This window comes from Branchiostoma lanceolatum, chromosome 12 (assembly GCF_035083965.1).
Source record: "Branchiostoma lanceolatum isolate klBraLanc5 chromosome 12, klBraLanc5.hap2, whole genome shotgun sequence".
In the NCBI taxonomy this organism is placed as follows: domain Eukaryota; kingdom Metazoa; phylum Chordata; class Leptocardii; order Amphioxiformes; family Branchiostomatidae; genus Branchiostoma; species Branchiostoma lanceolatum.
In genome coordinates, this window is record NC_089733.1 from 8362594 (window position 1) to 8385039 (window position 22446).

General features: G+C 40.7%; 1 protein-coding gene across 4 annotated transcripts; it reads right to left on the reverse strand.

Moving 5' to 3' along the window:
- Positions 1–266: 266 nt before the first annotated feature.
- On the reverse strand, positions 267–22252 carry LOC136446100 (mediator of RNA polymerase II transcription subunit 15-like). Of its 4 annotated transcripts, none has more exons than XM_066444375.1 (19): positions 22098–22252; positions 14140–14176; positions 11689–11771; positions 11009–11131; positions 10539–10797; positions 9923–10053; positions 8985–9163; positions 8510–8592; positions 5768–5884; positions 5065–5130; positions 4231–4304; positions 3460–3546; positions 2911–2973; positions 2509–2613; positions 1867–1968; positions 1661–1765; positions 1203–1340; positions 845–943; positions 268–503 (listed from the first exon to the last, which is right to left on the reverse strand). In XM_066444375.1, the coding sequence occupies exons 1-19, from the start codon at positions 22164–22166 to the stop codon at positions 432–434; spliced, it is 1992 nt and encodes a 663-aa protein (XP_066300472.1). In that variant the 5' UTR covers positions 22167–22252; the 3' UTR covers positions 268–431. The 4 variants fall into 4 exon arrangements, with proteins under 4 accessions (XP_066300476.1, XP_066300472.1, XP_066300473.1 ...); XM_066444376.1 differs by lacking the exon at positions 22098–22252 and adding an exon at positions 15369–15554; XM_066444377.1 differs by lacking the exon at positions 4231–4304 and adding an exon at positions 4471–4490 and having other exon boundaries at positions 269–503.
- Between the last annotated feature and the right edge of the window lie 194 nt (positions 22253–22446).

Consider the following 22446-nt stretch of genomic DNA (forward strand, 5'->3'; position numbering starts at 1 on the left):
GTGCGGCTAGTTTTATAAATGCATAAGATATTGCTTGGTGATGCGACATACAGTTGATACTGTTTAATGCATCCATACATGTCGGAAATCACTTAAAGTAAATTTCAAATGCTATTCCAATCTCAGAAAAGTAAATGTGGACATGGCTTTGGCTTATAGAAAAACGTGTGTTTGTGGCTTTCCTTAAATGATTTGGTTCAATCGCCCCCCCCCCCATGTACATGTACACTGACGCACACGAATAACTGAACAGTATTTAGTATTTACATCAAAATATTGAAGGTGTCTCAATACAGATAGAGTACCCTTATCGGTGTAAGTCTGTAACACGGTACTGATATCAGCAACAACTCTGAAGAGCACTTGAACGTAACGGGAATATGATTTTTTGTCAAACTCATTGAACAGCATGTCGGGACGTGTACGTTTTTTCACTCGTCGTCTGGATCTCTTGCTTTAATGAGCCGCTTGACGTATTCCTCCGCCCAGTCTCGCAAAAGTTTCTGAAATGACATAGAGTCATGCTAATTCATACATGAACCAATCACTTCCGATCTACGTAGCTACATATGTACTGTTTAAAGTCTGGAAGGCAATCATATATGGTTTATCCAATTCTCTTAATTTCGAAATACAGTTATAGGCCTAACTTCCCATTCGTCGTGTATTTTCGATTTTTGGTTTAATTCAAGGCTAACTTACCCATGTACATGTACTAAAGTACTATGATAACATCGTCTATTCTATTTTGAATCATATTCAACAGATCAAATACCCATGTGACAGTGCCTTTTATTGAAATTGCACCCTTTGGTGTCGTACTAAAGGCGTCCTATAGGCCTACCTCGGCATACTCCAAACTTTTCTTGATTTTGCTGTTGCTGTAGATCTGCCGCATTTCTTCATCAGAATAGATGAAGCGCTGCAGTTCCACGGGCACCGGCTAGGGGAAGAAAGTGCACAGTGAACTACATACAGACTGCACCTACCTCAGCATAATCAAGACTCTTCCTGACTTTGCTGTTGCCATAAATCCCCCTCATTTCTTCATCCGTGTAGATATACCGCTGCAGTTCCATTGGGATAGGCTAGGGGGCATGTTTAGACAACAAATGAGCCCGTGATGAAGAAAGACAACATTTAAATACAATGCTCATAATGATGTCCAAAAAAAAGGTACACTTGATATAGAAAAAGCCTACCCATGGCTGTTCCTTCGCTGGCACTGACGCCCTCCGGACGAGGTTTAGGAAGAGGGTGGCCAGCATTTTCAAGTTCCTCTCCCCAACATCGTCCAACATCGTCGTGGATAGACCGTAGTCTAGTGGCTTCATCAGTAACTGAGGGAGGGAATTCAACAAGCGGAAGATCACACCATGTCCCAGCTACCAAGCAAGCAAGCAAGCAACCAATCAATCAATCAATCAATCAATCAATCAATCAATCAACCAACCAACCAACCAACCTACCAATCAATTGCAACCAACCAACCAACCAACCAACATGTGACTTTTCAAAGAAAATATTACACAACCCGTCTTGATGTCTGTTATGTTGATGAACAGATTTGTTGTCGTATGCGGGAATGCTTCACAAGATAAATGACAGAAGTAGCATGGTATCTGCAGTACTTCAACAGTCCGCTAGTAGACGCTCTTACCGTGGTTATGAGTCCCCTCGATAAGTACATGCCTAAGACCAGCATGGCCGCCCTGCGTTTATTGACTCGAACTGTTCTGTCCAGAGCGTCAAACTCCAGCTCAGCCTGTAAACGGGAACATTGGTAGTCAAAACATGAATAGAGATGGCTCAATATGGTTAGACATTTAAAGTAACAATAAACAAATGAAATTGAGTATACTGTACCCTTTCCAGTTGCCAGAAGTATCCCTTGGGGAATGTTTTCCTGTCTTGTACCAAATGGAAAATCGAAGCTTTCTTGTTGGTTCCCAGAACACCCTTGTCCGGCTGTAGGAAAATGAAAGACAAATATTTCTAATGAGTTTAGACAAACCTTTGGTTATGAAACATATTTGCCCTTACATTTTTATCATAACAAAGAAGCGAGAAGTCCAATATAATGCAGTTTATAATCCTTGTAGTAACTCAACAATGTATAGATGTATCTGACAGTGTATACTAGTACTGTTCTTTTGTTGTGACCTGTATTTAACCCATTGGGTACATGTGTACAAGTACAATAAACGTCTTCATTTACTCAATAAAAACATATCACAAAAACTCTAAATATTTCACTGAGGTATGAGATCATTGATTCCTTATATCATATTGTACCAGTTAAAATTTTTCGCGCAATAAAGTTCTTGTTCTTCTATCATTGAAAACGCTACTGTGGGGAATATAGAAAACTATTGAAAAGACTCACACTCGTACCTGACCTGAGTGCCAGCCTTTTTAGCTTCCGTCCGCTACATAAGCTCCGCGGCGCTACCCAAGCTTGGGTAGCGAACGGATGCTAAAAAGGTTGGTATTCAGGCTAACTCGTACCATGATCTCCGTGATGTTGTAGGTGAGATTTTCGATGATGTAGCAGACTTGGGGAATGGCTTGTCTGGAATCAACAAACTCTACAACCGAGCCGCGAGCGTCCCGCTAAGAGAACGATAAAGAGTGGGTGATGTTTGACATAAAATATCGCGTTCTGTCAAAGAAAACTTGACCATGTTTTATTTGCCACTTTTGCTGTTGCAAACACACTCAGCAAGTCTCCAAAATAAATAAAAAAGAACAAAGCTTGTTATCCATAAAATCAAAGTTAAGAAATACAGGAAAAAAATCTGTAGCATAGAGCCAACAGTCCAATTTTGATTATCTATCGTTTGCATGTCCCTGTGAACCGTTTTACCTAAAGCAACGCTTCTGATGGCTCTTCGTGACTATGTGCTTTACCTTTGTATCTATGGTTCCGTCCAAGACGGCCGTTCTTAAGATCTCGTTGACAGGACCTTCCGGCTGAGGAAAAACAAAAAAATGACCTTTATTTTTTCTCTCTATTTTATGTATGAATCTTAACGACAATCCATTCAGTTAATGCTAGGGTCACATTTCCTAACCGGGACCCGGCCGGGCTGTTTGCGGAAACGAAAAATCAAAGTGTATGTCAATACATTTGCACAAGCTTTGCTCTTAAATAATTTTGGGTACGTTCTGTGTTTTTGTTTTCTTTTATATCATACTTCTCGTTCCCAAAGACTGCCCGGCCGGGCCCCGGATTGGAAATATGACCCTAGCATAACTGGGTAAGTTATTTCTAAGGGATCCATTACAAAATCATACCAAATCAAACTAAAAACGCAAATCACTTAACATAAACTTAACACATAAATTCACGATGATATAAAACCGCAAAACTTTAACAAGAAACATTCACATCAAAGTGTGATGTCCCTCAAGTGATTTGCAATTGAAGTTTAGTGAGCAAGATGGACTGGTACCTACATTGAGGTATATCCTGTGCAACGCTGACACAGCTTCTTTTAGGTGAATACCAAAGAGGAACTCTTCTTCTAATCTCTTCTCTCGATTCTGTGGAAAAGAGAGTCAAGACATCACTAACACACAGGCAGTGCATATTTACGTTGTGTGATACGTTGACAAATTGTATGCTATGTTTATCTTAACTGTGCAGTGCAAATCTTCGTTTTGCATTATGGAACTGGATGCAGATTCATAAATTTCAATTCATTTCAAATCTTTCTCGCACCAGTGTAGTTTGTAAAGCATTGATTCATTGCTAAGATGCTTAATATTATGAATAAAAGATATATCTATGTAATCAATTCTTGACGCTTCTGATATCTATAGTACTTGATGATAACTGGACTTAATATCAGGCTGAGGAAATGTGCAATCTGTGCCTCATATATACTGTGCTAGGAATGTTGGCTGGGAAAACCCCACGGGAGTGTTCTCATGTTAATAGTACGGTAACGTATATGAAACAGTGCAATAGTCAACCAGTGCAATATGTGTGTATGTAGTTTGCGTGTATCAATCATATATGTTTAGAGAATCTTTTTTTGTCTGCAGTTTCGGTGCCTGAACAGTACGACGCACACGGTTTACTTTTTACCCTGCGCCCCCTAGGTGTCCTAACTCAGACCAGGGGCTGTCCTATGTGTTTTTAGATATTCATCTCGTGTATTGTATGTCTGTTCTAAGAACATTAAGGTGATTTCAACTCTCTTTCATCAAAGTAAGTCAGCCTACCTTTTTCTGCTGTGCCTTAAGAAAAGCTACAAACCAGGCGGCGTAGAAGATATGTCTGAGCTTCCGGAGGGCAGCTGAAGATGGAGGGAGGGGGGCAGTGAGGAAACACATAGTTCTCAGTGCGCATGCACAGCCAGGGCAGACTTCAGGCAGTGGTTATTAGCAGGTCAAAGATGGAAATAAAGGATAGAGGGAAGAGAAGACAGGAAGAGAAAGGGATGAAAGTTTTCCGACACAAACCTTTTCTTCCTCATCCTCCTCTGAAAGAGATAGAGAGAAAGAGGGAGGGGTGAGTATGCGTGGTCAAGCCGCCCTGGCTGGACATGGCAACAGATTGATTGACACAACGTTTACAAACTTCGCATGACATCAATTTTTGCTATTACACAAACTAAGTTGTAATATGTCACTATCAAAACAGGAAAATTTAAAAATAAAACTGCCCTTAATATGCTCAGCCTATGACACAGCTGTTTTATCCTTTTTACACAATAGAATCAGTCAGGCACAAACTGTTAGCATGATAATGATCTTATATGTTGTTTTTGATAACGTCGCTCATTCTGTCAAATCTGAAAAGTTGTTTGCAGGTAAGGTTGTGGCCCATAGAATGCTGAGGTCTACAACAACTCACTTTGATTCCCAATCCCCAAACTTGTATCAATGTTTTAAATATCAAATGGCGATACTGTATATAAGCATAGCAACGAGATATCACAAAAGGAATGAAACGTAATTTACCTTAATGCAAGGTAAAACTATGTACAAGTTCATTAATGTATTCACGGTGCATCTGCAAACTTTGAAACTACAGTAATATAAATTTAAACTTACGTGGTCCGGGAAACGGTATTTTTCTTGCTGGTGGTTGCGGTGTGGGTGGCTTTGGTGCTGGCGTTTCTACAGTCAAAATATAAAAGTACAGGTATTATTGCACGTCTAGTTTAAGTCAAATCAAGGAGGTTTTATAAAACATCCTTGATCAAATATATGATTACATTATCTTTTGTTTATCTAAATGCATTCAGTTAGTCATTAACAACGGATTAAATTTTCATACTAATGATATGTCAGTACTGCATGCACAAGTGAATTGAAAGTAATCTGAATGGTCAACCAAAAAGCCTCTAGTAACGACAAGAATACATACAACTTAAAACATACATGCATATACAAAAGTGCAGTTATGTATCACATCATCATCATCATACCACCATGTAGAAGGTTAGACATCCAGGTAGTAAGATACACAACATAACAGTTACGTACTCAAGAAGCTGGATAATTTTGTACACGTTCAGACGTTTCAGACGGCATCCGCTGTCTTTCGTCACTGAAACAAACTTAGGTTCAGTCACTAAAAAGACAGCAGATCCTGTGTGAAATTTCTGTCAGTTTCAAAAATTTATCCAGCTGTTAGCTTGTGTATCTTATTACCTGGATGTCACTAACTTTCATAGAAGCTTGAGTAACTGTTGCCTTGTACTTTATGTAGTTCCGTCAAGAGATTGATTGATTGACAGTAGGTATGACCGACCTTTAGATTTAGGCGGGGTGACGACAGTTCTGGGTCTGACGGGTGTTGGCTGAGGTGGTGTTGGTGTTGGGGTCGGCTGCTTTTTACTTCGTTTTCTGACCGGGGTTTTAGTCTTAGCTGAGAGGGACAGAAGTACGTACTATTTAGTAGACAGCACTTGAGTATTTTGATCCGATAGAAAGAAAGATTAAAGAAAACGTTAGAAAGACGAAAAGGTGGTGATTTTCCCTCCTCACATCTGTTTGGAAATGAAAACGTCATGTCACAATCTAACAGAACAAGTGAAAAACACTTCTCCCTCAGGGTCGTAAAAACGCTTTCACTATATACAGTGTATTCAACATGGCCCCCAAAACTAGGGCCCGTCCTGAAACTAACACAGACGTAAATTCCTCATTTTCTTTCGACCGTGTGAGTAAAGTGAGAGTGGTTTGCTGAGAAAACATCTCTAAGACGATACGCTCCCTGGTCTTTGTTCTGTCTGACACACACCGAGGTTCTTGGCCTGTGTGCATCACAAACAACCATGTCAGCGGAGGAGAGCTCTATGAAAAGGTCGTTATGGCCTCGGCATTTCGGCCAGGGAATGTTGCTGTGAAAGGACACTGTTACTTATGCAGCATAATGTTCAAATGGTCGTGGTAACATACAGCTGACTGGGCTACACTGACAGATATGCTGCTACTCTAGATCTGCTTACTGAAAGACCGCACTTTTCAGTCACATCAGTCAGATTGTGGCTGGAACGTTTCTCTTTTGGGTTATTTTTAGCAGAAATCACAACTTCTCAAACACCTACCTCTGGTAATGCTGTTTGTTTTGCCAAAAGGATCGGCATGATTAGAAGAAGACTTCAACAAAACAAAATAAGAAAACTTTGAAACTTGTGATTTAGTTTGGCGTAGGTTCATTGTAGCATGTATATACAGACATTTTATCACTTTTATCAAACGTCCAATCTATTGTATATAATTGTAACCAAATATAGGTTTACGTCTAAGTAAGACTCAATTTTGAAAACAAAACTTGAGCCTAACTGCATGCGGACCTTTCAGCGTATAGAACCTAAGCTGTGTTATCATTGGTTCTTTTCATTTCAACTGAAGCGTGACGAGCGTGATGTGAGGTGGGCGGGCTCCTTTGTAGTCTTTAAAAGACACCTGTTAGCACATGTTTTCTCATATGTCACAAAATTTACTCTGTGTCAGTGTAAAGATTACTTTGTCACTCTATACATGTAGGACCGTCCTTTCTACTGCCCAGAGCAGGAAGAGAGGAGCGTTCCCATTGGTGATTGCAGTTGACAGGTATATAAGAAGAGTTTCCATTGGTCAATTTTGTCCTGCCTCTGACGAAAAAGTCAAATATTTTGTATGTAAATAAAAAGAATTCATGCATGACAGCTTTTTGTTGATGATTAATGAGAAACTGATTGAGACTCGACACAAAGAAGCCACGCCCACAAAAGAGGTTGATGGGAATTATTCTTTAATACAAACATATGTTCCTATTTGTACACAAATCATTTTGCACATTTCCGTCAAATACAACGTCTCAAAAGTTAAAAACTGTCTGGAAAAAATTGCCAAGATAGACGCGTTCATATTCTGCATACGGAATATTTGTCCAAATATGATCATCGCGCTCAGCGCTATGTACACTACGCCACCACTCTATACGGTCTATTTACAGTTGACAAAAGAGTCCAAGTCCTAACAGCCTACTCTACCTGGTCTAAATATCGGCCCTTCGTCAGGTAATTTTGCAACATCGTTAACTCGGGAATTTGACGCCCTTATTTTGTTTATTTAGCACAAAGAGGGAAGGTTTGGTATGCTGAGGTAGTACAGGCCCGGATGTTACGTCAACGATCCGGATATGACGTCACGATCTTACTTTGAATTCTGGCCGGTTGATTTTGCTTTCTACTCGAAGGAAGTTTGACTATCGAAATAAATACATCATTGTCGATGATTCTAGCTGTCTCATGTTATCAGGGGATTCGAACTACGGCCAGGCTTGTCCTCCTGTACAATCAAAGACTTTTACACAACAAGTACACACTACTTTAAAACTTCAAAATGGCGCCCAAATATTTTTTCCTCCATGTTTTATCATTTCAACTATTTACACAAGCATTTAGGTAATGATTGTGCACCTGTCAACGAAAACCACGGGGACAAATGCAAAGTTGAACATTATCCTATCAGATATATAATGTTAGGGCTTGACAAACCCAATCGCCTTTGGGTTTTCTTTGACAGGTGCACAATCATAGTTAGGCGAAGCTGCTGTACGTCATAGTGACGTCATCATCCGGCAGGTCAGAATGCGTCGTCATAGTAGTCTGCAAATAATCACACATTCATTAGGGATGGGAAATATTAATATTTCAAGCAAGGTAGTGAGAGATTTGATCAATATGTTCTATTTTGCTTCATTGCCATCAAAGTATTAATTATCATTGCAATATCATCATCATTATCAATGACGTCACCATCAGCACCGGTTACGTCAGTTACATGAACATCTGTTTATTTATGGTTGTATGGAAATTATCGATATCTAAGTCATTGCAGATCTTATCGCCAATCATTTAAATTTGCCACTAACATTATGATTTGTAGTTGGCGTTCTGCTGATAAATCTTTTCGGCCCCTTGTCACACATGCATTGCTGTTGCTGTTCCAAAGCCATCTTGGGACAAATCTTATAGAGTGAGTTTTCCTCAGCCAGTCTTACCTGTTTGTGGTTGGTAATCGGGACCGACCGTTTGTGTTGCGCTGGGAGGTGGGGGCGGTGGGATGTTTCGGTATACCCTTCTCCTGGAGGTAAAGAAAGACTAGAATGAGGATCAAAATGGACAACACATTGGGTGTTGTGTATTGTATCTTTTTACACTATGCATATCCTAATTTTGTAGTGTATTGTATTGTATTGTATCTCTTTAGACATTGCTTACTTAGTCTAGTAGACTATCTGATTCTCTTAGCAGGTATGGTCATGCAGTCTTTTGTTAGCAGAACAGCTCCAGAGTAAGAGGCGTAATATCGAACTTGACCTTCGTTTTCCCAATACCGGACCACCTTTTCTCGAGTCATGCAGATTCTCGAGTCATGCAGTCACAAACCCAACCACAAACCAAACCACAGACAGCACCGAAAACATATAACCTTCTTGGTGACGTTTTAAACATGAGCATAGAAATGTCACTCACGGCTGTAGCGGCGGGAGTTGAGTGATGTGACTGACGACAGGCTGCGGTTGCGGCGCTGCCTGGTACTGCACCGCTGGCTGCTGCACGGAGGAGTAGTGATGATGATGATGTACGGAGGGGGGACGTTTGCCTCCGCCCGGGGCTTGGACCACGACCGGTGCCGGCGGTTCCTGCATCACCTGGGGTGGAAACGTGAACACACATTCTTCAGTAAACATAGACTCTAACAGCGAAAAACATCCCTTACTTCTGGTTACAATTGCCAGGTTACTCGTGGATGCTATCACTAATATTGCGAAAGAATCTAAAGGGTCAAAAACTTGTACAATTTGACATTTCAGCCCTCTGCGTTCATAAGTGAGCAACAGGAAAAGATTCTTTTTTGAGCGTTACGCAGAGGCCCAAAACCCTTGTGGTCTTGCAGCTAAGTCTCCTACATGCAGAATCTACCAGGTGTTTTCTGTAAATACACTAAACGTGACTTCTGATATGCCTCTAGCTTCCTTGAAGAAGTTGTTGTATGGTCCGATGCCCAGATTGCTTAGCTAGGAAATCAAATGTGGGATAGCCAGTTTTCCATACCTATTATAGCTCCCGAGTCTCTTCTGTCCTCTCCGCAAGGATATAAGAGACTCAGGAGCTATAATAGGTTTGGATTCCATGTTAAGGCTAGGGTCACATTTCCAAGCCGGGGCCCGACCGGGCTGTTTGAGAAAACAAAGAATGAAAAATGAATATCAAGAATATACATAGCGTATGGTAATGAGAAATTTTTAAAACGTTTTGTGTGTTTTGTTGTCTTTTATATAATCGTTTTCGTTCTCACAAGCTGCCCGGCCGGGCCCCGGCTTGGAAATGTGACCCTAGCATAATGTGGGACGCATTGTTCGAGAATTTTGCTCAGAGTTGTATCATGGCATGTGCGATGCTGTACCCACCTGTACCGGCATGGACACCTGCTGCGGCTGCTGCTGCTGCGGCTGCTTCATGGGCAGGTGCTGGAACATCATCTGCTGCATGACGATCTGGTGCATCTGCGCGTTCTGCATCATCATCATGTCGACCATGTCTGGGAAACAGAAATGTAGGTCTTAGACTTCCAACATCTTCATTACAGATAAATTACAGTTAGTTATGCAAGGGTTAGGTCTTTCAGTGTGCCTGCGAAGCTGGTGTGTTACGCTGAATGGCTGTTACACCGGCTATACGGATATGGAGTTGATTCTCAATCTAAAATGATCGTTTTGACATCTCAAAATTTGATAGTCAAAAGTCAAAGTCATAGAAATCTAGATCGTTCCAATGCCAAATCAAACAAGTCAACTTCTTACTTACAAAAAAGATGTATTCATTCGGAATACAGGTTACACAGAGGCTTTGGATACTGCATTTTGTAATGTTGCGTTAGAAATTTGTAGATCATCATTGACAACTATTAGATACAAATTGCACACCAGACTTTGAAGAATGTTTTTCTTCTATGTCATTCTTGAAACTTCCCATGATATCAATGACAAAATGCTATCAGACAAGTGAAAGAAGGCCATATCTCACCGTTCCTGTTTAAGAAGGCAGAGTTCCTGTTCTCGGGCGGAGCCGGTGGATAGACGTTATGTATGAGCGGGTTCTGTGGAGGGATCTGGTTGACTATCGGCTGTGGTGGTACCTGGTTCACTATTGGCTGCGGCATCTGGTTAACGATGGGCTGTACCACAGGCTGGGGAGGGGGTGGAGGCGGTGGAGGGGGGATCTGTGACGTTATTTGATGCTCCACTATCTGTCTATGCGGCATCGCATCGTTGTGACGGTAGACCTGGATGGGAGGCAATGTTTTAACTTTTAGGAAATGTGAAAACAATATTTTCTGAAATTTCCAGAACATTCGTTACGTTTGAATAAATCTGAGAGACTTTCTATGCCCCCAGTGCTTACTTCGTATACCACAACGATTCCAGCATTGCTAGCGCCGTTTTGTTTGTTAAACTTTGTTTGTTTGTTTGTTTGTTCAGCTGTCGTGAGCTCACCTGTATGTCAGGTAAAGACCTTGCAGTCCGGATGGGCGTCAGTAGTCTCCTGTGTCTGTGACCCCCATATGACCTTGGCCGGTACATAGGAGACGGTGTTCTAGTCTCGTTCAATTTTTCGTCCTGCAAAATAACAATTTGGTATCAGCTATGGAAATGAGAGAATGTCCTTCTAATTTTTCAATGAGACGACATTTGCCGAAGGCACAATACCGTATCCAGTATAGAAATATGACCATTACCACCAGTATTTAATGACTAAAACAAAAGCATTAATATTGAACGATTTAAAGATGACCTACAGTCAAACCTGTACAAGTAACCATCTCTACATAAGGACCGCTTGCCCAATGTGACCAATTTTTCCCATTGGCTCAAGCATTAAACAACTTGTCTATAGCGACCCCTTGTTCACATAGACCATATTTTATCGGTCCCCTGAGTGGTCTCCTTGGGCAGTTTTGACTGTACTCTGAATACCGATAGAAGAGTAGAATAAAAATGTCAGCGATAACGGCATTGTCGCATCGAAAATTTCTTGTAACATGGACATGTTGTATACCTTGAAATTAATACTTGTAATCACTATTGTTTCAGGCACGGTGTCAAATAGAAGGGTAGTATGACATTAAGATATAAAAACGTAGACATTTCACACGGCAGAACTAGAAGAAGCTGACCCTTAATCTGTTAAGGAGGTCCTGTCGCCTCTCTAGAGCTCGCTGCAGGGCGTCCGGCGAGTTGTCGGGATCAGCCTCTGTCGCTGAAGGAAGGATCAAAACAGATCAACCTCAAGTGGCATGACAAGATTACAAAGCTTAAGCTAATCCTAAGACTATCATATAGTAACATTGGCCATTTGTATATTGCTTGACGACAACAAGGCAGATACCATAGCAGAAAGCCTACATCAGAAATGTTGAATAAATGGAAGAGTTTGAGTGAGCAAGAAGTGCAAAAATAAGAAGTGTATTGTGAGAAACAAACGAAAAATTCTAGAAATTGCAGTGAACTTAGATGAACGCATTCTTTGTACACGGAACAGTCCGTGTGGGGGTTTTAGGTCAGTGATCTACACATCTCAAGCCGAAGTTGCCAGGATGCATAGAAATGTAACTTTACACGGTGACGTACAAAGTAACTAATTTTCCATGGGCATGGAAATCATATCTATGTACATTCCAGAGTTGTTCTAGATACATTAAACAGCGAATCTATCACTAAGAAAAGATTGCGTGATCGTCATTCTGTGCGTAAGGCCCACGCTTAGTGAACTTTAGCGACCAAAGCGTCTACACGTACTTGAGAACTTACCGAGGAAGCAGGGGAAGTCGGACAATCTTAAGATCGTTAAAGGTGGAAGCATTCAGTCGTCACATCTTGCCCTGTCAAGGGCGTAATCTGATCCTTACAGAAAGACACTTTGAGAGAATTTTGATACTTCTACTGGCGTGTATTCAACTCAACACTCCGCAAACACCGCTACGACAGGTCGCGATCGGGGCATTGTTGTCAGTCCGGTCCGAACTGGACTGTTTTGTGTACCGATCAACTGTAGAGAGCGGTAGCGGCCATAGTTACGGTAACCAAGGGACCACAATGTAAGTAGTTTGCTCCAAGGGGTCATGTAAACACGACTGAAACAGTTGTTTATCCTTTTACGATGTGCTCGAGATACGTCGTTTGTGACGACCATAACCCTTCGTAGAATCTCAAAGAAAAGGACCTAATTAATTGACGGTTTTAACATTAAGACTGGAGAGGGTTTGGTGGCTGTGGAGCCATGGAACCAACCCTGGGTTTGGAATGACGACAGAAACATTCCTCTGTGTCTGTAATTAACCGGCATCATTTACCATTACTGTCAACCCGGAACCTCAAAGGTTTGACGAATGGAACATTAATGACTTAACCTTGGTGGCATAACAAGTAGATCACCGATTGTAAAGATTTGTGGCGCTAAAGAGCTCTTGTGGTTCCTTTGTACCGCTTTCTATAACATTGTAACTTCGTCATTGTTCAGATTTTGTTTTTAACGGCCTATCGTTTAGCATTGTTTCGTTCGTTTTGTGTCGGAAACTAGGATCCGGAAAAAAACGAGATGCGCAAATAATGTTTAACACCAAGCGATCAAAAAGTACCAACAAGTTTCGCAAGATACAAATGAAAAATTGGAGAACAAATTTTCTCGAAAGATAAGAAGAACTGAAGATTTGCTTGTCGTGGAGAACATGTTTGTCTTTTGCTGTTACTTGTGTCACGTGATGTTCGTTACCCCGGCAACCGACCTCCCCTTAACCCCAGTACCACCTACTTACGGCGCCATCCCATCGGCAAATATTAGACGTTTCATACCGGCAATAACTCAGGTACTCAGCAATGATGATTAATGACGTTCTGATAACCCAGGGTTATAGATCTCAATAGAGCGGGTTATATGTTTGTGTGGCCGTCTGATGGGGGAGGGGGGGGGGTGCCAACAACGGCCTTTAGTGATCGATAGCTATAGCTTTCAACGTGCCTTCACCTTTTTGTCGATCACTATGAAATGGCTTGACGATCTCAAGAAATATTCAGGAAGTCGCTGTCGTCAAAATATGTATTTCCTATTCATTTAAAAGAGGATTATGATTACAAACTATGAAATTATGAAAGATGAAGAAAAACAGAGTGAAAGAGAAAGGTATTGTGTTAAATTTAACGACGTATGGAACGATAACGATTAAATCATAGTCCATAAGAAAACAAGTTTACCTGTTACTGTAAACATTACTCAAGCACTTTTAAAATCCTTCAAACCTACCTAGCAACGATGAAGTACAAGCTTACTGTAAGACCTAATAATCCTATTACAAGTCCCTTCCAACAAGGAACTGTATAGAAAAGGTAGGGATCGTACTACAGTATTTGCACAGAGCCTCTCGGTTAGCATAGTGGCTATTGATGGAAATAAATGGTGTATGAAAAAGTTTACCGACCCTAATTAGTCACAAATCTCTACAAACAGCGATTCCCATAGTTACTGTTTGTATGGCCGGTGATTTTACGCCATCTTGCGACAAAAACTGTTACAAAATGGACACGTTCTACCTTTATAACTTTGAAAATGAGAGGAAGTTGTTGATCCTTACCTGTTGATGGTGCGTTTTCTCTTTCGTTCTCAAGTTTCTGAAAGAGAAAATAACAACAGTCATTTGGTGGCTGACATCTTCGGCACTTAGTTACACTGCCGTATTGTCTGCATTTACAGATTGGCGAAGGTCTTTTTGAAATCTACAGTTACAACGCAAACGCAAAGATGTGCATGCACCCATGAAAGAAAGTTTGTGACAAGAATTTGAGACCTTAAGTCTATATATCTCATCTACTGTTTACTACAACAATAAACATAATCCCGAACATAATCCTTACCAAATGAATCTTTCCCGATTGCCACAGCTAACAGGTTGTACTTTTTTCGAAGCCGTGAACGCATTCCAGCCAAAACGCGTCACAAACACTACAATAATTTCAATAACGACGCTTAGAAGAGCAGAGCACACACAAGAAAACGTCCACGATTATTAGAAGTCCACCTTAGCAACCACTTCATCAACACTTAAAGATAAGATTATTTCCTTAACATTAGTACATACACAAGCTATTAGTAGAAGTCTTTCTGAGCGGCATCTAATGAAGATAAAGTGGTTAGAAATGCAATGTGACGGCGTGCTATAGGTACACCAAAGGATTAGGTTAAACCTTGGCAAAACAGTTGGAGTGATTCGGACGAGTGAAAGTCAAAGACATCAGGGGGGTGCGGTCGTCTTTGTTGACAGGCCTAACCCTCCGGATTTAATCACAAAAGTCTACTTCAAAACACAGACGTGACAAACCATGTTTTAAGGTCTTGTCGGCTTCATTGAAGTAAGAAGAGGCCACTAACACTGCTGGTGTCAAGGTTGAATAAGAGTGGGCGTTGTGCCCGTAATTGGCCCATGACAGTTGCTGTCTTTACACAGGTGACGTTAAGGGTTATAGTAGAAAAATTGTCATTGGAAACATTTTAAATTTAACGAAACTATCACATTAGAAGACTACGTCAAGACATCCTAAATTGTCTTAACCTCATTAACATATCTATTCATAGTTTTGGTATAAAACCTGGTTTCCCAGTCACTGACGAAAGACAGCAAAAGTCTCACTGTTTCAAAATGTTGTCCAGTTACTTGAGTAACTATTTCTGGCGTATCTTACTACCTGGATGTCAAACCTTCATCAACGTACATTAGAAGCAAAGACAGAATGAAAGAATAAATTAATCCTCCCGTTTTCTTCATCACATTCTACAGACATCAAAGTTCAAGACAAAATCAGTTACCAAGTTTCTTCCGAGGAGAAGGGACACCCTGTCGATCCAAGACATTCATGGGGGAAGCGATGACATCACAAGTGTCTTGAGATCCTAGTGCTCCAAGGGGACCAAGCAGACAGCGGATGCGCAAAAAGCAAGGAAAAAGCTCAAGGAACTACTTTCTACAAAATGGCGCTTGAAATAACTGTTTCTCCACGTATCCATTAGAGAAACACGTGGCATACAAATCGATAGATTCAATAAACATGGTTATTGCTGTTTAGCGAAATGACCAGTTACTATGGATATCGTTACCAATAGCAACAGCAGTCTCGCCAGATCGAACATCCGGGACATCCTCCTATCATGACGTGAGAAGATGGCGGTCTTTATAACTAATTTACATAAAACGTAGTGATAGTGAGAAAACCTTCCGCCTGAAATGATCAGACATTTTGTTAAGCTCAGGCCGTTAGGTCGACATGAGACGGTCAGTCACCACTTCCGTCACGAGAAGCTAAGAAAACATGTCCGGAGTGGGAAAGGGCAACAAACTTCGAAACAAGCCGGTATACACATCATTAAGACACATTAGAGAAGACAACAAAAGAGATAACAGGTACATACGTTACACGCACGGCAAAGTAAGGAGCTGTTTAGCTGGTCGTCTTTTCTCGAGACAGCATGGCTAAGTTATGAAAGAGCTTCGGCTGCATTTGCACTTTAAAGCTGTTCACTTGACTTTGAAAATGACGAAGAACACGTTCAGTATGCCATACATGTCACGCACGCGTACATAAAACTCCATTCAGTTTCCATGTTGTATACGTGGTATGACGTAGTTGTTACGGTAAATTAGAATTGAAAAGCAAGAGTCGTGCTTTACAGATGTGCTTGGCTAACACTTCCCGTTTTTTTAGAAGAAGATTTCTGCCAATGGCGGCTTTTTCACACGTACCGGATGTTGCTTTAAGCAATAGAATACTGTAAGCGCATTTAAGTTCGCGTGGTTTTATTTCGCGCTAAGGCGAAAATGGAGTGTGCGCGATGGTTTTTAAGTGCGCGGCAACGATATAGTCACATACTGCTAGAGTACTGGACAAAAATGTTCGCGGTGGTTTTAGAAGCGCTCGCCGCGAAAACCGCGAACATAAAACCACCGCGAACATTTCTGCATTTACAGTATACAGTGACACATTGATTCGTTTAGAACTAACAGATAGTGTACCGCAACAGTCAACGAGTTTCTGTAGAATGTTAAAGGAGTCCTTACCGAAGATAATATATAAAGACGTATGTATTACATATCATTTAATAGGAACAAAGATGAACGACTCATTGACCAGAGAGGAAATGTAGAAAACCTGTTCCTAATTTTATGTGTCCTTTACAATTGAAACAAGTTTAACACTGTTATCAAATTGATTCACAAACCTAAAAATATGGGCAATAATTGAGCACATTAACTCACCCAAATTCCATACACCGTTGTAAGCGCAGGAAATGCGCGTTTCAAACAAACCGTGTCACCTGCATTTGCGTCACGTTTTTCAAGGTTAAGATATTTTTGACCGCGGGCGGTCAAAGGCAGCGCTATTTCAAGTCATTCTATATAAAGTACCAAGTTATAGTCTTCTATAAATATAATCACAAATATATCTATCAATCGTTATCCACCTGTGTCAAATGCGCGCCTAAGAACACGCCAATCAAACAGTCTAGCTTTATAGTTAGAACGAAAACTTGTCATCATCTAACGTCATCATGACGTCATAGCAACATCCGGGACGAGTAGAGACTATCGCAAGGGTCATTGGGAAGGTGATTTGCATAAGATCATGATCTTCTTTTTTATGGTATCTGAAATGACACGTGCATATTTCGGTGCATTTATATCAGTGGTGGCCTGCTTCCTAGTACTCAATGCCAAAGGCGCGTGGTCCGTCACCACGGAGACGCGTCTAAAGTCCGCCAGGACACCTGGTCCCTGAGATATGGCCTTCCCGTTACCAAGGAGACGGCGATTAATGACCATTATATTGCCACTAATGAAATAACAAATTGGTCTGGAGGCTGGACCAAAAATAGACGAAGATTAAGTCGAAACCCTAATGACTTCCAGTGTTTGTTGACTGAATGCTAGGTGACCGTAGTCTGACAACGCATTTTCTCATGTTCTTCCCCCAGACGGGAGATATACAGGATTATGAATTATCATAAAAACACGTCTAATGGCGGCATAATTGACCAATTGATAGTTATTGGTCGCTAAAAAAAGCGCGAAACACACTATTGCTATCGTGACCTATCATCTTGTTCTGATACTGAAAATAATTTTTGCCTGTAGGAAAGATTTTATGATTGATAACACATTGCTGTATAGACACATATATAGTTGAGGTGGGGTCTTTCTAATTCTTCATCTCCTAAGAAACCATGAAGGTAACACGTGTGAGTTTTCTATTGCTGTTGAGTTACAAGACCCCATAAGCTGTACTGAAGATATATCAAATGTATATTACATGGTAATTTCATTTTCAGAAAAATGACGGCAAATCAACTGGTTACACTAAAAGGCCTTAAATCGCAATAATGCTATGAGACGACAAGATTCAAAAGACGCAAGCACTTACTTTGTGTTACCTTTGTTTCCCCGCTTGTTTTTTTGTCTTAATCTAAATGTCATTTTCAGCATTTTTAATTTATTTCACCTCAACAAAGGATTTGCGAAGGTGACAGCGGTGGAACTTATATTTTGTAACCTAATCGCTTGTTTTCGTTTAATCTTCTCAGAGAGGATTTGGCCTTTCGAAGCCGCTGTCCACTGCTCAGTTGGCCTGGCCGTATCCATGGTGACCGGTGTAAATCTGACCCTTACTTGACCCTACCTGCCCTGGTCCACCCTAGCACACCTGGTCTGTCAATGTGTTCGATAACTGACCTCTTTACAATTTGAAGATACAAAATACCGCATGCAGTCTTGCTTTTTATATGGTGTTTTTTTTCTCGGCTCAAAACGTGTGATTTAAAACAAACCAACTTTACAACTTCGCAGCAAAACACACGGAAATGAAAGTTAGTGTTGTTTTTACACTAGAAACATTATTTTAGGCTAGGCTAAGAGATGCCTGAAACACATTTTAGAGTTTTTTTTGTAGCCAAAAATAAGGCATGTGTTTTTCTGCTGAAACCCCAGGCCCTGCCTTCCGTGACCCACCCAGTACATATGTTCATCGCAGTTAGAAATTCTCATTGCTTGGCACTATTGGCATCAGGGAGGAAGGAGACAAAAAAAAAACTTGCACAACGGAGTTGGAAAATGAACAGACCACTCCAAGAAACAAAAATTTCCCGTAAACTGTTAATCTCAGAAAAGATTGCGCATACAAAATCGCAAAACACAATCCATCATCAGTGCTACTTATGTATACAATGATTTAATTTAATGCTTCTACAGAGGCACATATTGGTTTGTTTATGCATATGGTTGACTTATGTTACCATAGACTTACAAGGTACAGCTGACATATTAGTCATGTAAGTACCGGTGTCATATGACACGCACTCAAAACATAACCCGAATAAACTAAAACTTAACTAGAATTAGCTACAACGAAGGTTATGCATTTGAACCCGTGTTCTTCCAAGCACAGCTGTGTCGTTGAATGAGTGATATTGAATATTGTCCCCGCTTACTTGATCAGATCTTGACTTCTTAAGAATATTGCATGATTGTGACCAGTGACTTCTCTTTATTTTGCTGACTTAAAAGTGAAAAAAATACTCAGCCAAATATTGCCTATTATCTACTGTATTGCAGATGATTGTATATTTGCCCCAAAATAAGAAATAAATATGAAAAAAAATAGAAGAAGGTGCGTGCGGTACACCAAAGAAGTTAACCTTCTTAGGTCCATTTACTTTTGTCACTCATTTGTACTTAATAAATGTGATATGTCGTAATGTTGACCGACTGATTACCCTCAATAGCAAAAATAATTGTCTAGACCGTTTGACTACTGCTGCTTGGCTTTGAACGACGTGTAAAAATTTCCACCCCACCTGGTTATATTTGTATAGTCTAAGGCATATATTTGTTCCGGAAAAACTGTCAGAGACTTGACATTGACTTCTACACGGTAGGGAACTCGTTGAAGAGATATTTCACTGTCAGTGGGGAAAGTGACACTTACGTTACACCAAATACCTGTAATTCAGACGTAACAGGCCATTGTGCGAGAGAGAAATTTGATATGGCAAAAACTATGTACAGCAAGGTATTACATGACCTAACAAATGACCCACCATCAGCGTGTTGCCAAGCGTGAACTCTTTTCCTGTGGTGTACATGATTGTGCTCACCTACAGGTTAGGTTAACACTGTCAATCGGAACAAAGTTACAAAAAAATCGTCATGCTGTATTTTTTTCCAAAATGGCGGCCATGTCAGTACCTCGCGATCTTTGTACAGGTTTCTCTAGGTCAACCTGAGCAAATTTGCTTTGCAATCTATAAAAGTCATATTTCAAACGGGATTGTTGGAGAAATCATAAAACCTCAGACAAAATTTGTCCCGCCACTGTTTTTTTACCTCTCTTGCCCTTGTAAAATATGTCACAGAACGACCGCCCTTTTTAATCAACGACACACAACAAAAACACAACATGCTGACATAAATGTATAAATCACAGAGTCTAATATCGTATCTAGAAGACTCCTATACCATGTTAAAGCGATAAAAACGCCATGTCGCTACGCCCATTAATACACAGGGACTTTGGCCGTTGACAACCACAACAAAACCAGCAGTTCCAAAACACAAAATGCTTTCTCCAATTGAATGGGAATTACGACGAGGCCTTTGAGTTGCCTTGTTAAGATACAATTGCGTTGGCATAATGGGACTTGAACAAGTTAATTTCTTTTTATTTTCGGGGCTTTCAGAAATTGCAACGTTGAATGTAATGTTATGTTTATAACGGCGAGAAAAGTTACTTAGTACTCAATGGCATCTACAACATAGCAACTGTCTTTTCTTTTGTCCAAGACTTCCTTCATAGCAATGGAGAAATGTTTATGGAAACGCAAGTGTATATCTTTGCCTCTTTAGTTTTATATGTCTTGGGGATTAAACAGTGACCATTGTCCAACATTTGTGGGGGGGCCTGGGGGTCAAATGTTATCGAGCAATAGCTGGGTTGTCCAACAGAACTGTTTGACTGGGCTGGTTCTCATGTTTTCGAGTAAATAGTCAATTTTAGGTATCATTGTTCTGATAGACGATAGGAGGTATTTAAGGTTTGGAGTAGTGGGGATATGGTGACTGGATATGGTATGGGCCTAGGCTCTATGTAACTGTGCATAGTGTTGCACTGGGATTCACTAGAACAGTCTATCCATTTAACAAACAAATGGTGCCACTCAAAGACCTTCCTCACAAATAAAGCACAGGAAGAACAAATACAATAGGAAACTTTATAATCACTGAAACAACACCCGCGTCTTCTAATCACTAAAGCTAGAATAGATCTGTTCTGTTGATTGTCACAAATTGATTGTCAGACATGTCGTTTCACGCTCATTAGTTCCTAGAGGGGTGTCAAGTGACAATTGTCACGTTTAATAGTTCCACCCATGGCCTGGCGTTACACAACTTCTTTGTGTAGCTTAGGCGGCGCTTTGGAGTTTTGTATCATTCTACCCAGAACATAAACTTCCAACGCATTCATCTGTAAGACTTTTTCTAATCTATTAAGGGACAGCAACAAGGTAAAGATGGTCTTATCTGGTTAAGATGAAACACTTTGCAAACATTTCTGGTAGTATCGTTGGTTGGGGTTGGGGTGGGGCAGTGCTTAGCAACAGCCAATACAGCCTGGATGTGAAACAACGTATGATCTACAACATGGATTATTCGTGTATTAAATGTCCCTTTCTAGTGAGCATCACTTTATGATCCCCTGAGTGATCGTTGTGCGATTATGCAGATATTCTGTCTCTTCCCTTGTGTCAAATGTTTGTTGTGCTTTTTTTCTGATTTTCATGTGCAGTCAATGTGTTTTTACATTTAAAACCTACACCCTTTAGGAACTGGCCGGTACCTGTTTTCTTCTTTGAAAAACACACATCCACTACGGTATGGAGACCAACATTGCTCAAGATATGCGAAAAGAAGAGTTTGAAATTCATGAAATAGACAAGCCAACGAAAAATTTCAACAACTTAATTCCACTTTCATGGGTCACCGATGACCGGCAAAAACACCTATGGCGGCGCATTACGTCCAGGCGATTGACCATTCACCACAACCATGTACTTCTTTCCCATGTATGCCTTACGATTTACAGTTAATATCATTTCTAAAGCAGTCTACTGCATCTTGCAAAGACATTTTGTACAGTGTTGGTTTATGAGACAACCCCGACAAGGGGCACACCAAGGCGGTCCGACTAAGTGGGTCTTCCCGCAGAGATTGTCCTCTCTACACGTTTAACTACATGCTTAAGAACTCTACAGGATATCATATTACAGCTTAGATGTCTATTTTAGAAGTAGAACTTTTAAAAGACTGGGTCTAAAGCCACATACACCTTGTTTAACAATGAAAGGTCGCTATTGTAATGTGGAGTTACTTATCCTTCTTAATCTTGTTAAGTACGCCTTAGTTCCCATCCCTTTTGTTGTTGATACGAGGTTGTAACCTCCTCGGGTGTCACCGAGGTTTTCTAAGGAGGAAGATGAGTGAAAGTTACGTACCCTCTGCATCAACTTGAGCCGTAGTTTGGTCATCTGATCGGTGAGGTTCCTGGTGTCCGTAGCCGCCATGATGGCCGCCTGTGCTGTACCCGTAGCACACCTGTTCTGCCTAGCAGCGTTACCTGTACACAGGTGTTTTGGACCGTAACCTGTGAACGTTTATTTGAAGAGGGCGTTACGTCATCGTTGGGCAGTGCCATCTGGGTTGATCGGGAAGGTAAGTGACGCCGCAAGACCCCATAGCGAAAAGGAAATCTAGCGAGCTCAGCTATCATCATGTGTGTCCTGAATGTAGCTACATATGCATGTACAAAATGTACTATAATAGATCTTTTTGTAATGAATGCGT